The following is a 16,443-nucleotide window of genomic DNA, read 5'->3' as shown; positions in this document are numbered from 1 at the left end:
TGAAAGATCAAATGCATCCATGATGCTGAATTATTAGTCAACTGTGATTTATAAAAATAAAGCACCAGAGTTTCCATTGACAATAACTACCTGTTTTATTTTAAAAGGTTTTTTTTTTTTTTAAATTTAACTAAAAATGAATTAATTAAAAAAAGAACTGGTTGCCTGGCAGTCAGCTTCCTTTCCTTCAGAAATCTCAGGGAATAATTACTTGCTAAGCCTTCTCTTTTTATACTTTTCTATTTACTTAAATTTTAATTACTAAAACATATGGTATGTTTGTATGAAGCTAATACTTGAGAAAGCAGCTTGGCAGCAGTGGTGGCCAGAGTCCTTTTGTGATTTTACAGAGCAGAAATGTCACAGCTGTCACCGGGCGCAGCCTTTGGCAAAGCTCGTGTCCCGCATCTCCGACCTCACCTAGGGGTGAATCACAGAACGGCTTGGGCTGGAAGGGATCTTTAAGCTCATCTCATTCCAACCCCCTGCCATGGGCAGGGACACCTTCCACTATCTCAGGTTGCTCCAAGCCCCGTCCACCCTGGCCTTGGACACTACCAAGGATGAGGCAGCCACAGCTTCTCTGGGCAACCTGTGCCAGGGCCTTACAACCCTCAAAGAGAAGAATTCCTTCCCAATATCCCATCTAACCCATCCCATCCCACTCTGGCAGTGAAAAGCCATTCCCTCTTGTCCCATCATTCCAAGCCCTTGCTCAAAGTCCCTCTCCAGCTCTCTTGGAGCCTCTTTAGGCACTGGAAGGGGCTCTGAGATCTCCCTGGAGCCTTCTCTTCTCCAGGCTGAACAGCCCCAGCTCTCCCATCCTGGCTCCAGAGTAGAGGGGCTCCATCCCTCTGATTATTTTTGTGGCCTCCCCTGGACCCGCTCCGACAAGTCTGTGTCCTTCTTGTGCTGATGCCCCCAGAGCTGGATGCACTGATCCAGGTTCTGGGAGCACAGCTCGGTCTCTGGATCTGAGTTCCCTTTGTCCATCCTAATTCCAAGTGTCAATCACACTGAACCAAAGGGTCATTATTCATAGAGTGATTTATGAACTGCCTAGAATGAAGGAAAAAACCCCAACCTCTGTGAACCCTGTGAGACCGGTCATGTGTTCTGACCTGCGATGCTGTAGCACAGGGGCTGTGTGGTGTCTGCAGTGGCCAAGCATGGCTGGTCGGCCCCTGGTTGTGTTTTCCATTTGAGGGATGCTGAAAGGTGCCAAGTGGGAAGAGTATCTGATTCCCTCTAAGTCACTTTCCTGGAGATAACGGGCTGCTTGGCGTAGCCATCTCCTGGATCCAGAGATCGAATGGAACTGCGGGACCGCTCTGCTCACCCACACCCGCACCCTCGCGGGGGGGACGCTCTCGGGGACATGCTCCGAGGGAGATGTGTGCGTGTGTGTGTGGGATGCTCCAGGGGAATGCTCTGGGAGGGATGCTCTGGAGGGGACGCTCTCGGGGCGATGCTTGCGGGGGGATGCCCTCGAGGAGGGTGCTCTCGGTGGATGCTCTCGGTGGATGCTCTCGGTGGATGCTCTCGGGGCCGCGCGGGCACCTGCCGGGTGCAGGGCGAGGCGCTGGCGGGGCGCGGGACCCTCCCATTGTCTGCGGCGGGGCCGGGCCGGGGGGGTCTGGGAGGCTGGGGACACGACGGGGGCCGCCCGCCCTCCGCAGCCTCATTGGCGGCCGCCGAGCGCCGGTGCCTTAAATGGGCGCCGCCCGGGAACGCTCCCCATTGACAAAAGCGGCGGCGGGGCCCCCGCAGGCAGAGCGCGCCGGGCCGCGGGGCGCGGAGCGGGAGGCGCGGCCGGGCCGGCGCTGCGGCGGGGGCGGGCTGCGGCGCAGGGGCGGGCCGAGCCGAGCCGAGCCGAGCCGAGCCGCGGAGCCCCGCACCGGCAGCGGCTGCCCCGGCCCCGCCGCGCAGCGCGGGCAGCGCACGCTCGGCGGAGCCGCCCCTCCTCCCCCGCATGGCGCCGAGCGCGGCAGCCCCCGGCCCCGCACGTAAGTAGCGGCCCCGCCGCGCCTTTGTGCGCGGCCCCGCCGCAGGTGAGGCGGCCCCGCCGCGCACCTCAGCCCGCAGCCGCACCGGCGCTCCCGGCCGCGCCCCTGCCGGGGACAGCGCGGCCGCGGCCCGGCCCGGGGGCCCGGCTGGTCGGAGCCCCGGGGCCGGGGGAGGTGCCCGGGGGGAGCCGGGCTGGGCCGCGGGGCTGCGCTCGCCCCCGCGCAGGTGGCGGCGCGGGCGCGGCTGCGGTGACTCCCCCGGGCCAGGGCGGCGGCGGGCGCTGAGACCTCGGGCCGGATGGAAACTGGGGGCGATGCCAGAGCGGCACCTCGGCGGGGCGGCAGAGGCGGCGGCCGTGGCGGGGTTCCAGCGACTGCCGAGCCCGGCGCTCCCCCGGCTGCGGACACCGGCGTGAACATGGATGGGCCCGGCGGCGGGGGGAGCGGGGCGGCCGCGGGCACGGACGCTTCTGCAGTGCCGGGAGCCCCTGGAGCCCCCGGGGCCCCCACCCCGCCGCCCCGCGGCCCCGGCTCCAGGGACCCCAAGCTGGTCCACCAGCGGTTCCTGCGGCGGAGCGTGGTGGATTCGGACCAGGAGGAGCCCGCGTTCGACCTGCCCGAGGCGGAGCACCAGCGGAGAATCATCCTGCTCCCCAAAACCAGGAGGATAATCGCGGAGCGGGCGAAGGCGGGGCAGGGGGCGGCGGAGGCGGCCGGCCGGGAGGCCGAGCCCCCCGGGGAGCCGCGGGCAGCGCCGGCCCCGGGCAGCGCCGCGAGCGCCGAGGAGCAGAAGGAGCCCGGCAAGGATGCGGAGCGCAGAGAGGCGCAGGATGCTGCCAAGGACCAGGGCAAGGCTAAGAAAGAGGAGCCCGAGGAAGAAGCTGACATGAAAGCCGTTGCCACCTCGCTGGATGGCAGGTTCCTAAAGTTTGATATTGAACTCGGGCGGGGATCCTTCAAAACGGTCTATAAGGGTCTGGACACGGAGACGTGGGTGGAAGTCGCTTGGTGTGAACTGCAGGTAAGACCAGCTCATCCTCCTGTGCTTTTTTTTTTTTCTGCCTTATAAGCCGGGAACTAAGGGCACCGTGCCGGTATCATCCAGAGCGGCTCAGCCCTGCGCAGCCTTTATGGTCACCATCGCTTAGGATCCAGTGTCTAACTATAGCGCCATATCCCTATTGGCTCGGGATCTACCACCTTATGTACACTCCTCCCACGCTTAACCCGCTCGGCCCGGCGCTGCTGCCGCCGAGGATGCCGCGCTGGACCCGGCCTGGCGCTGGACCCGGCCTGGCGCTGGACCCGGCCTGGCGCTGGACCCGGCCTGGCGAGCGAAGGTCACGCGTGGCGGCCCCGGCCGTGGGAAGCGGGGCTGCCCGGCCCGGCCCCTGCCCCTTCGAGGGGCAGCAGCTCTGCGTTAAAATGACAACGGCCGTCAGTGCGTTTTCATGAGCGAAATTCTCTTTTGCTACAAATATAAATGCATTACGGTTTCATAAAGGGTGAGAAGCTGCTCCCACCCCCCCGCCCTGACCTGCCCTCTTCTCTGCCGTGAAATTGTCGGTGTTGGCAGCTTCTGGTGAATCAAACCTTCCAAAGGGCCCCAGTGCTTGCCTTTTTTTAGGCATCATGTGCCTAGTGCTTTGGTTAGGTTGAAGACCTGTCCAAATACCTCTAGAAAGGAAGATTTTTACATAAAAGTTCTAGATCTTCAGATTGAAGTTATATCATCCAGTAATATTTAAAGTAATCCTGTAATATCTAAAGAGAATGGAGGTTTAGATACTGTCTCTCGCTGGTTTTTGCCTTTTGCTGCTACCCCGTTCTTGGTGATTTTTGTATCCTTCTGTAAAAACGACCATAGTACAATGCTTAATTTTTTCCTTGTGAAGCTTTTAGCGTCTGTTACCTCACTTTCATTGGCATCCATTTGAGTGAGACCGATCTAAGAGAAAAACCTAGGACAGACTTTTTTTTTTTTTTTTTTTATTTTCAGTCTGAATTATTTTGTAATTTAGGTGGAACTAGGCTTAAATCATAGTTACAATTTGGGGTCTTTAAATTCCTGCTGGGTGACTGAGCTTTATGGCCTGCAAGAGTTTGAGAGTAACGTGGAAATAAGGTGATATTATAAGTCTGAGCTCACGATTGTTTGTTTATTTTTTAATGTGTGCCCAGTCTGTTTGTAAATCACTCCTGGCTGCCTAGGATAGCTGGGGATAGACGTGCAGCCACGTTCCCTGATGATTTCATTACACAACATAATCATAATTCACTGCAGCACCGCTCCCTTAATAAGAATTATGGGGAACACTTCTCGGTCTTCATAACTGTGCATTGCCGGTTTTTATTAGGCAGGGATGCAGAATGGGAGACAATTGCCGGGCAAAGTATGGTGGGCTGGTGAGAGGGGCTGAACCCCTCTCTCCCCCAGGCTGGCTGGTACTGCAGGGTTTGTGGGGAAAGGGGAGAGCCTGAGGGATTGCCAAGGGGGTTTAAAAGAGAGCTGCTGGAGGGGAGCCTTGGGGCAGGCCTGGGCTTTGTCTGGCTTTGCTGGGAACTGAATTCTGAGTGTGTGAAGCTTCTGCTTCAGCAGCCTGAAATCCATGAGGGATGGTGACTGGGATGTATCAGAGGGCAGGTTACCCGTGGGAAGAGTCCAGTGCTGCTCCTCTGTCAGTCCCTCCAGCCCCATCACTGCAGAGCCATGGCAGGGGTCCGGAATTCAGCATGGTGCCAGGCTATCTTAGGATGCTCTGGCGGGGGCACGTATTTTCAACACATTTTCTGTCACAGAACAGCTTTAACGGCCAAAACCTGCCAAATGTATTGGGGAACACTGCATGAAAAGCCCAGTGTCTGGGTCATGTACACCTAAGGCAGAGCCTGGGAAGGGAAAACTGCACTGTGAAGCTTACTCACCTGGTGATTGGCTTTCTTGTTCCTATTTACACTTGTTTAGGAATTCTTGAGCTGACTGGATGTGAAGAAATCTGTATAATTCTCCAGTGTCAATTAGTTTCCACTATATGTGCTTCAGCTTGAATCAGATAGGTGCTAGATATTTTCAGTTTAATACAGGATTTGTTTTAGGCCTCTAATTATGGAAAGAAAACTATTGTTTGACTCTTTTAGACAAATTGGTGTGAATCCTTAGAGGAAGGCGGGGGCTGCTGGGTCTCCTTAAGCAGTGCTGTGTGCAGGTTTGGGGGTGATGCCAGAGGCCAGGTAATGTGAGATAGTAGGGGAGTGTTGAAGCCACTGGGTTGGGAAAGCCTCATTGAATGACAAAAGCCTTTAACGACCACGAGATTAAAGCCTGTGCCTCTGGGCTGGGTTTGCACGGAGGAGGCAAAGCTGTGAATGGCTGTGTTGTCTCCGGCTTTTTGACTTGTAGAATACTCTCTCAATTCAGCAAGGGAATTTTGGGGAAAACATTCAGAGGGTGCTGTCAAGTAATTCCCTTTATTCGTGGCATTTTAAACTTTTTTTTGGTGAGCTCTGCCGGTCAGATACACTCCGGTTTGTCTCTTCCTCTTACAAATTAGAAGTTCAGCTGTAGGTAGCAGAAGACTGAGTGGAAGCCATCATATCAGCACTGTGCTGTTGGAGACAAAATGCCTTCCTCTGCAGCCTCACACCGTCAGAACCCAGCCCAGAGCGTTTTTGTGGAAAAACTGCAGCAACCTGTACTTTGTTTTTCATCTGGAGATGCGCTTGTGCTTGCTAGGATCGAGCTGGGGAGTTACAGCGAGCGGTGTTGAGGTTCCACACAGGCATTAATCCCCTGTCCTGGCTCAGCGGTTTTTCAGCCCAGTTGTGCTGTTGCCTGTGTGTCTGTCTTTGTCTGTCTGTACAAAGGCCTCGTGAGCTATTCTTGTTCAGTGGCTTTATTTCATTGAAAACGTGGCTTTAGGCTTCAGAACTGAAATCATGGCTCTGATTAGGGCAGGATCCAAGCGCGAACCAAACGACCTGGGCTTTAGACCTGTCTGAAGAGGTGAAAGCTGTAGCTGAATTCTAGCTAGAAAATAAGGTTATTGTTCCTTCCTGAAGCTGAAGTGCCAGAGCAGGATTAGTGTGCCCTTGCATTTTGGAAGGGTTTGCATTCTAAGGTTTTCAGCAGCTATAATTAATTTTAATTGGTGGCGTACAATTGCTGTGTGGTGAGGCTTCAGCATAACAGTGTTGCAGTGTTGCACTCCTAAGTAAAATGTTGGGTCATGAATAAGGAATACAGGCTTTGCCAGTCGGATGCTGGCAAGCCAAATATTCCTTTTAGTTAGATGAATGGTTTCGAAATGCCCATCCTATTTCCCTTTGGGAATATGTAGGGAAACTGCAAAGAGTCAGACCTGGTGCTGTCAAAGGCAGAGACCTCATTCTACTTTACGGTTCTTGCGTGGACTGTGAATACTGAGATTGTATTTAATTTTAATTTTCTTTGTTGAAAACTGTGGAAAGGATGGGCTGTCTCATCCTGCTGTTGCAGGAAAGTGGGAAATGCCTGCTGGTGATCGCCACAGGGAAGCCAGGCTTTTTGTTCTCCACCCTGCACATCGGTAGGGTATAGGATGCTTGGATGGATGCTGGTTTCTTCAGGATACTTTATGTTCAGGTGCTGGGTGAGACAAGGTGTGGGGTCCTTCGGGGCTCCCTGGGGCTGAGCTCAGTTCATGTGTTGGCTGTTGGAGGTGTTTGGGCAGCTGTGTAGGAACGAAAGATGAGCAGGGGTCAGTTCTCCTTCCCCACCCAGATAGCTGAAATTAGAAATCCAGGATATTGGAATAGCTCTGCCAGCATTTTCCAACGGCCACCAAACCAAGGGTCTGTAATGGTAAAACCCCAAGAATAGCCATGCTGCTCTGAGGTGGCAATGTCCAGCCCCTGCTTCCCACCTCCCCCCCCAGCTTTTCTGTGGGCTTCTGGTAGTTCTGGTATAGTTCTGTAGGAAAAAATTAACTTTAAAAGATAAGTGTTTTAATTCATAGTTTCATAGCACTTCTTCCCTTTTATGTCACTGCCAGTCTCTCCAGACTGCCTGAACCAAAGGGAAAAACATGGAAGTACGTTGTATGTTTGGAGTCACTCAGTTATTCAGGAGCTTCAGGTTTTTGGAGGGCATGTATCTTAACTGAAAATTAAGTCCTAAATGTGGATGTGTTTCTGGACATGTCTTATATTATCTATTCCCATATTAATACTGCATATGAATCACATGAATTTTCTTGATCTGAGTTTTTATCCCTTACACGAGAAGCTCACCCAGGTTGGCTGATAGCTGCCAGATTTTAATGTGGCATGAATGGTCTAGAATTACAAGATGATATTAGACTTGGATTTAATGCAAGGTGAATAAAAAGGACATTTGAAATAATTGATTCTAGACCTAAGTGAATTTGCTAATTTTTCTTTCTAAGGCTGATAATATTTCCTTGAAGCAAGATTTCAAGTTTGAATGGGGGAAGGGAGGAAAAGCTATTTATTTCTAAGTATGCTGTGAGGGAAGGCTGTGATCCCTATTTAACTTTTACCTTAAATTTTTATGCAGTGTCTTTCATCTTATGCTCACTTAGAAGATGTGAAATGGTTATTTAAAGAGACCAAGGATCGTGGCTTACACCGTTTTTGTGTAAGCAGATATGTTAGCGTGGTTAAAAGTGTGAGCCAGTAAAATGGACAGCAGGTTCACTTTGCTTTAGCTGGCAAGTCACTGCTGGAAAGATTAATGATGTGGAAGAGGGAGGATGTCCTATTGCCCTGTATCAAAATTCCAGGGGGTTTCTTCCTGAAAAAGGTAGGAACTTTAGGATTTGGTCTTTTGCTAATGTCCTTGCTGGCTGGCAACATTCATCCGATGTCAAAATAGTAACTGGTCGCTATCTGTGCTGGTAATTTATTGGCTGGGTAAACTTTGTAGTGTAAATGAACAGAATAATTTAGAATATCGTTTTGGGAGAAGAAAGGAGGGAAGGAGACTGTGTCTGAAAGCTTGAATCTGATATTACTGTCTGCTCATATTCAGTGAACTCTGAGACTAATTTTGTCTGTTTCCAGTTAATTTTTGAGATAGTGACTTCTATCTAAATGGAAACAATTGGTTTAGCTGTGCTTTGCAGTGTCAGTGTGGAAGTGTGTGCCTGTGTCGCTGCTGTTTGTCAGCAGAGCTGCTGCCCTGGCAGGGAGAAGCAGAACAGGGATATGGGAGTGAACTATTAATAGACTCCTTCTCAAATTCAGTAAATGAAATAGAGCTGGGTCAAGCTTCACATTCTGCTTGTGAATTGCACAGGACTCCTTTCTTTTACCTTTGAGCACATTGTGCCTAAAGGGAGGTTGTGTGCTCTGTTAATTCTGGGGAAGGTCTTCACGCTGAATGTGGGGGTCCATTTACCATAAGAGGAAATGACTTAAAATCAGAACTTCAGTGTAAAGGATATTTCTGGTCCCTTTGGTCATCCTTTATCCACAGCTGATGGGGGTGTGGAAAAAGTTGATGTTGCAAGCTGTCACCTTGGTGATACTTGCACTTGATAGGCAGCCTGACATGTGTGACATGTTTACACTGGTGGAATTGTCCTGTGTCAGGGTGTAACAGATTTCCAAGTTCAGAGGCAGTGATAAAAATGTCCTAAAAGAAGAGTGGCAATAACGATTCAGTTGTTGATTACTGGGGTTATTGGGGTTTTGATGGTCTGAATGATTAGAGATGCTGCAGAGGTTGGAAAGGATGGCTCCCGGGTGGGTGGAGGGTAGAAGCCCTACTGTAAGGGTCAGGTGAGAAGGGATTGTTGAGGAGGGAGGTAGGGATAAACCTCTGTTGCCTCAGGAACCTGCTGCAGTGGTACCTGTGGGTTTGAGCACTGAGAAGTTTGATTTTTGTTAATTTTTTTTTGGGGGGATTGCCCTGATATGGCTGTTGATGGCCAGCAGCAGGACACTTACCTGTGTATGCAGTAGGCTCTAGGCTAGGTCTGCCTGGCCAGAAGACATAAATATAAGCTAAGTGCTGATGTGTGATCCCTGGACAGGCTGAAGGCGTAGGGAAAGGGCAGCCAAAGGCGTGTCACGCGAGCTGTGACACTTGGCACCGGGCTGGGAGAGACCTCTGCATTGCACTGGATCAGCAGGGGCTTGCAAATAGCAGCTGGAGAGTATCTGAAAGGGTCATGTGGAGGCAGAACTGGTTTTCCTCATGTTTGAGTTTGTGTGTGTGAAATGGAAGTTATGTTTGGAAGTGTACCTCTTTCCCTGGAGTGACACTGGCCTGTTAGACAACGTGGGTGCTTATCCCAGGATTGATTTGGATGTGCCTGAAACCCAGCTTGGCCAGGAAGGGCAACTTGGGGGTTTTTCCTCATGGGGTTGAGAAGTCAGGTAAACACAACCTTCATCCAGGTCCTTTCTATTCCTCTGTAGCTCTGAAAGGGGGGAACCAACTTCCTGCTTTCCTGCTGCCCTCCTGCCTTCTCAGACACTTGAAGTCAGCCTTCCTGCCAGGAGAGCTCACAGCCTGTTCTCCACAGCACTGCCTGGCTGCAGCTGCTTCTGCCGGGAGCCTGGGCCAGTGCAAGAGTACTCAGAGCTCTTTATAAATCCAATTTCTATGTAAACTACAAAATAGAGCCCCTTTCATGTGTTAGATTGGCCCCCTGCTCTGGAATGGACTAATCTGCAAACCATAAGCAGCTTCCCATATCCCCAATTAAAACTTCGTTGTCCTCCAAAGGAATCAGGTCCATTCCTCCTTCTAGCACAATGCTTATCCCAAACAGCATGCTTGTTGGGAATTTTGTGCATTCCAAATTAGCTGCATAGCTTCTGAGGGGTTCTTTTGACTTTCGCCTTGCAGATGTAAAAGACTCTGGGAATTTGGGGCAAGGAGAGGATCACAGTTGTGCTTGTCCTCCCATGTCTGCTGCCATCACCTGTGTTGTGGACACAAGTTGTCACAGGTCACTCGAACACCTCTAAGCCTTGGGAAGCTCCTTATTTCCCAGCCAGCTGTCTGCAGGGACAGACTTAGGCTGAGTTTTAAATCAGCTGGCAATAAATGTGCTTTGAAAACTTTCTGGAGTGACTCTTTTGTGATGTGCAGGTAGTGGGGGGTGGTGATGTCCTTTCCACTCAATTCTGTGAAAGAAATTGAAGTAAACCCATAATTGTACTTACCTTGAATTTTATTTTTTGAATGATGCTCCCTCTTGGTCTTCAATGGTCTTACATACTTGTTTTTTCAGTTCATCATCATCCCAAAAATGCCTTTTTTTTTTTTAAACAAAAATTATTATTACACCCACTGGAAAATAATTTTGGTGTATAGTGCTAATACAACATGGCTGTGTAATATAGTGGTTAAATATGCAGTGGGAGTAATGGGTAAAATAAAATGCCACATTCTGGGAATCTACATCTCATTTAAACTATCAAGGAAGGAGTAACTGAAGACCTAATACCATCTGTTCTCCAGTTGTTTGCTACAGAGGGATACAAGCCACTTATTCACAAACTCTGAGGACAACAGATAGGAGAAGGCAGGCTCAAGTAACACTTGGAGAATTCTTACTTGGATATTCTTCATGAATTCAGTCTGATCTTCATTCTTGACGTTTTTAAAGGAAAGTTAAACACACTTGAAATGGTATTTGATCCTATCATGAATCTCAGCACCACTTTACTACAGTTAATTTGAGATTTAATGTAATTTTTGGTTAGATAAGTAAACTTAATGGCTTTGATTCCTAGGTTTTTTTTTCCCAAGAAAATGAAAACCTGAAAGGAAATGGGCATGTTTTTGTTACACACGAGTCTTTTTTTAATGCTTTTTTTCTGGGGGGGGAGGAAACTGTACTGTAGTTGGATACTAAATTAATCTTTTTCAGATTCTGAAAGTCCTGCTGTAGTCCAGCTGTCTTGACTGCCTTCTTTTTTTATTATGATTTTTTTTTTAGCTATTTTTGTGGTTTTGGGCAGCTATCTTATTTTTTCCATTAACTTTTTAGCAAAGGTGGGCCTTGGTAAACTGTGGTTCTGTACTGAGCACAGTAATGTGATGTTCTGTGTATTCCTAAATTAACAGGGCTCCTCCAAAGACCAGTGTCAGTGTGCTTCAAGTGCTTGGAACTGCCTAAAACCCAGTCAGACTGAACAGATGGAAGAAGGTTTTTTTTTCTTTAGCTGAATAAAATTTTTGTCTATATTCCCTAAAATAAGGTTTTATTACAAAGAACAGATGACAGTTGGTCACCTCATCTATTGAGAGCCGAGTATTGATTTTACAGAAGCAGCAGAAATCAGGCATTGCCTCCGTCTGCTTCCCAAATGAACGTTCCTTTCTCTCAGTAGCACGTGCTTGAAGGATTAAAATGGTGTTTATTCCAGATTTTTATACAATAAGCAGCTTTTTCACGTTGCCTTTCCTGATGCTGTGTGGGTTTTTTTTCAGTTAGAGCAGCATTTCAGGTGCCCCATTGTGCTGCTGGAGCTGACCCAGCTGCGGTGCTCCAGTGAGCAGAATCAATCCTGCTGGTAAAGTAGAACCCTGTGGAAGGGGGGGATCTCAACATTTCCAGTGGGTGTAGCTTGTTGCTGCAGGCCTCTGCTGAAACATTGGAATCGGTTTTACAAGAGTAGATATTTACCAGATAGTATCAAAATAGGTTTGTTTTGTTCCAGGCTGTGCTGATTAATTAAGGGAAACAGCCGTGGTTGTGTGCATCTGAACTTGTTTCTCTTTCATATCAGGGGATGTTTGGAGAGTTGTTTAGATAATAAAGCAAGTATTACACTAATGACATGGACTTGCTTTTCTCTCTATTATAATAACATTTATATTGCTTTTGATTGCTAATGGAGGATGAGAATATAAAATCACAGGATGGTTTGGGTTGGAAGGGACCTTAAAGCTCATCTTGTTCCACGCCTGCCATGGGCAGGGACACCTTCCATTAGCCCACGTTTCTCCAAGCCCCTTTTTTGGCAAACACAGGATGCATGTGCTTAATGTTGTCTGTGCATAGAGAAAAATAGCAAAAATTCACAACCACCTGTGTTAAGCCTCAAGATACAGGACCAATGAATTGGGAAGAGTGACCTAGAATGACTGCTCACATCCCCTCTGGGATCCTGCCTCTTGGGTTGTGTTCTTCCTCTCTGGGGTCTTTGCATGTGCTTCTGGGGATGCAGCAGCAGTCCCACTGCCCTCCAGGCTTCTAACATTTTTTTTTTTGTTTTCTTGCATGAGTTGTGATAACTTGTGTAACATCTTTCACTGACCTTAATGAGTTTAAAAAGTCATTGTGGCAGTTCAGCCCAATTGAAGCCTGTGATCTGCAGGAACATCCAGCACAGGCAGAGGGGGGTGAGTGAGAGGGGGAATATAATGTGATATTTGGGAGTTGTTTGTATTGTAAGAGTCCTGTTGGAAGCTCTTTTAGCACCATTCCCAGGAAACAAATGGGGACTTTTGTGTAACTTACCTTTAGAAACAATAAGAGGAAAGCTTCTGCTGATAGTCTGCTCATCCCTGGATGTGTGGCAGTCTCCTGAATGGGATGAAAGTTATGGAAAGCAAGTTCAAACTATAAATTCTTTTAGGCTGCTGGGAGCTCTGAGCCCCATGGGTGTCAAGTAGCAGTGATCCCTTGGTCTTTAAATAGAAAGCTCACTTTGGAGTCTCCATTTAAGACCTTAATGCTGGTCTTAGACCAACATCAGGCAGTGAGAGATAAACTTGGGCATCTAGGGCAGTGCCCCCTTTACCCTTCTGGTAGGCACAGGGCTGTGTTGGCTCAGAGCAGGGAGCCAGGTGAGCAGGGGCTGGTGGGGGAGGCTCCATCCAACAGCTCCATCTTCAGCCACAGGAACTGCTTGGGAGGGAGGTGAGACCTGGGGTGAAACTGCTGTCTGTCTAGCAGGCTCCAGTGTTTCCTCTTGGGATTCACTTACCTGAGAATGGAAGACCTTCCTGTCTTGGAGGCATGAAGCTGCAGGAGGTGTGCTCCTCACTGTGCTCTCAGCTGCAGCAGTTTGGAGGCTTTGGGAAAGGCTCCAGTGACTCCTGCAGATGTGAGGGGAGCTTGGAATGAACCTCCCCTGTGCATGGCCATCGTGGGAGGGGAGATGGGCAATACCTCTTCCGGGTGTCCTGTGAGAGGAGAGTGGGTGCCATCACCCACCTCTTTCTCCACGTGGTAGGTGTGCTCTTTGGGGAGTGGCTGAAGAGTTCATTTCTGGGTCCCAGCTGTGTTCATACACGAGGGGGGCCACATAACTTGAGGCATTTGGGGTGCCTGCAAGAGGCTGTAGCCTCACCTTGAGGAAAGGCATGGAGCCTTCATTATGCTGACAGAACTGGCTGTCAGGAGAGTGCATTTGGACCCACGTCAATTTTATGCCTTATTTTTACAGTCTCGTGTTAAATTAAGCCAACTGGATAGATTCCCACGTGATACAGGATACTCCTATGAAGGCATGCTGTGGTTTCCTCTAGGCTATAGACAACCCTCTGAATCCCTGTCTGTGGAAGAGGATTAAGCCTTCTTTTCAAAGTATAGAAAGAAAAACCTCGTAGCAAATATCTGTGGTTGGGAGAGGGAAGTGAAGCATCTTTTTAATTCGCTGGAATAATGGCAGCTATTTTGTGAGGGTTTTGTTTTTGTGACTTGACTGCTTGAATTCCTGTCCCCACTCTTGACCACTCTGCCAGAGCCCATTCCCATTTATTCCATTGCCAGGAAATAAATACACTATATCCACACTGGGGCTGCTGACATCCCTTACCATGAGAAACAGTTAATAGTTGAGAAGTGTGTGAGCAGGATGTGTATCTGTTCACGTAGATGGATCCAACATGACAAGTTTTTAACCACTGAAGCTGCAAAACTATTAGAGACAGCAATTCTTCCCTTAAGTAACACTGAAGCATTAAATATAGCTTCATTTACTGAAGTATGGGTGTACTTATTTAGAGTTATCTGAGCGAGAAGGTAACAAGCTCATGTTCACTCACCTGTGGGCTTCAAAGAAAGCTTCACTATACAGCACTGTTTTGGGGCTTTTCTGTGTGAAATGGAACATTTGGTATGATGGAGCCTGGGGGTTCAAAAGCAACTGTCACAAGTCGGGGGACAGAAGATGTTTGACTTTAGCCACACAAATACTATCTGGATTTTCTTTCATTTTTTTGGGGGGAGGATGTTGCTGAACAACAACCCTGTTTATAACGACTGTTGCTGGGGGGGTGCATTCCATATTGGGAGGGAAATTCCCAGCATGGAGAACGATGGAAACTGCAGGGTCTGTGTCTGGGGCAGTTGGCTTTGCCTGAGCAGGACACCACAGAAAATACACACATTCCTAACTCAGGACCTGAAAGGTTACAGGGTGCTTCATCAGCCCCTTTCTGTGTTCCTTTGGCATTTTTAGAATCACAGAAGGGTTTGGGTTGTAAAGAACCTTAAAGACCATCTCATTCCAATCCCCTGCCATGGGCAGGGACACCTTCCACTGGACCAGGTTGCTCCAAGCCCCATCCAACCTGACCTTGAACACTTCCAGGGATGGGGCAGCTACAGCTTCTCTGGGCAACCTGTGCCAGGGTCTCACCACCCTCACTGCCTTTTTAGGGAGGCTTTATTAAAGAAATGGATGCTACTTCATAGAAACTTTCTAATAGGCTTTTAAAAAGCAGTTTAAATTCTTTTTTCCTTCTCATTCTTCTTCTTCCCTGTCCTCCACCACTCCCCTAAAAGTTACAAGGACATGGTCCTGCTCTTAACACCTTCTGCACTGCCACAGGATATATACAAATACACTTGTCCTTTTTTCGCATCCCTTATTTTTCTTTGGAGGATCATCCTCGTAATCCCATGAAATCATCTCCTATGATTAATCTGACGAGATGCCATTTCACCTGACAGCCTTCCAGTCGTGCAGGGTGTTTCCTTGGGCAGCTGCTTTGTGCAGCCCTGAGACCATCAGTCAGTGACAGCTGGGACAGCATCTGGTCTCTCTGAACGTCATCCTGATGAGCCTGAGATGGAAATCAGAATTTGCAGAGAAACAAAGGAAAATGGGGTGGCACCTAGTGAGACAAGATGCAAAAGCAGTTTATGACCTTTGTGCAATAGTTGTTTCTGATTCCTAGCAATGACTGATGCCTGTGGACTTTCTGGCCACCTTGTCGATGCTTTGGTGTCCCAGTTCTGATGCTGCAGTTACCGACTTAATGGTCCCACATGCTGTAAATGCCTCTTTTAAAAACAAGCTTTGGTAAAGCTTATGTATTGTGCATTTTATGCATGCTTTATCTCAATATCATCTCTGCTTTTTAGAGGTGAAATTGTAGTTTGTGATTTCTGTCGTTAAAGCCATTAAAACCTTTCCACAAAGCTAATTTTTGTGTGCAAAAAGAGAGAGTGATGTAATGTCTTATGAACTGTGACCTTTGTGCCTTAAAAACTGTATAGGGTACGTTTCCAGATGGATTTCTGTCAGCAGGGTAACTAATGAAATCCTCTTGCAGTTTGAGCCCTTGGTGCCTAAAAGGATTGTGAAGTCCCTGTGAGGCTGCTCTGACAGTTTGGTTATTTCTGAAAACGCTCTTCTGTGAGTTTTACAGCTACCAGGATCAGGCTTTTGCTGCAGTTTTGTGTTCAGTGGGGCCAACTAGAGAATTTCTCTTTCCCTTTTATATCAGATTTCCTGAATATTGAAAGGTGCTTTGTTTCTGTGTGCCACTACAGTGATTTACTCACTAAATGTATTGTGGAACTTATTTTCCTGAAGGAACAAAGGCTGAAAATTAACCCTTGAATATGTTTTTGACAAGTGCTAGAAATAACAGGAAGGGATGAGATTTCCTACTATTAAAATTACACAATGGTTTGGGTTGGAAGGGACCTTAAAGCTCATCTCATTCCACCCCCTGCCATGGGCAGGGACACCTTCCACTAGACCAACTTGCTTCAACCTGGCCTTGGACACTTCCAGGGATGGGGCAGCCACAGCTTCTCTGGGCAACCTGTGCCAGGGCCTCCCCACCCTCACAGGGAAAAATTTATCCTGTAAAAGAAGTCTTGCTCTTCATGAGTTCATTAAGTCGATGCAAGGCACCAATCTCCCAGTAGTTTTGTGTGTATTTTTCTCAGAGGATACACATTTCAGGGTCAGAATAATATGTAATCTGTGACACAGCAGAATGTTTAATTGTGTTACTGGAAAAATGGATGGACTGGTTTAACTGGAAGATCTTCCCCGTGCTGAAATGTTGATTACTCGCAGAGGTCTAAGACAGCCAAAGGAATAATTGGTCATGAAAGCCTGTTCACCTGTTTTAAGGTGCTCAGTTTAAAAAAGAAATTGAAAAGGCAGCATACTGTCTGTAAGGTGCTTGTGTCCCAGAGTTTTAACCCCCCTGAGCCAGATTTATGCA

At 48.4% G+C, this 16,443-nt stretch overlaps 1 protein-coding gene across 11 annotated transcripts in view; it reads left to right on the top strand.

Annotated features, from left to right (window-relative positions):
* The first annotated feature begins 2,202 nt into the window (after positions 1 to 2,202).
* Positions 2,203 to 16,443, top strand: part of WNK2 (WNK lysine deficient protein kinase 2) — a 115,340-nt gene continuing 101,099 nt past the window's right edge. For 5 of the 11 annotated variants that reach the window (XM_064668105.1, XM_064668104.1, XM_064668098.1 and 2 more), the window contains exon 1: positions 2,204 to 3,027. In XM_064668105.1, coding sequence (XP_064524175.1) covers positions 2,305 to 3,027 — 723 coding nt within the window. In that variant the 5' untranslated portion in view covers positions 2,204 to 2,304. Of the gene's footprint in view, positions 3,028 to 16,443 lie in introns of all 11 variants that reach the window. The other 6 variants (XM_064668096.1, XM_064668100.1, XM_064668099.1 and 3 more) reach the window with 2 other exon arrangements.

Source organism: Pseudopipra pipra, chromosome 11, assembly GCF_036250125.1.
Source record: "Pseudopipra pipra isolate bDixPip1 chromosome 11, bDixPip1.hap1, whole genome shotgun sequence".
Lineage (NCBI taxonomy): Eukaryota > Metazoa > Chordata > Aves > Passeriformes > Pipridae > Pseudopipra > Pseudopipra pipra.
Note: the sequence above shows the minus strand (reverse complement) of the source record. Positions and strands in the feature narration are given on the sequence as shown.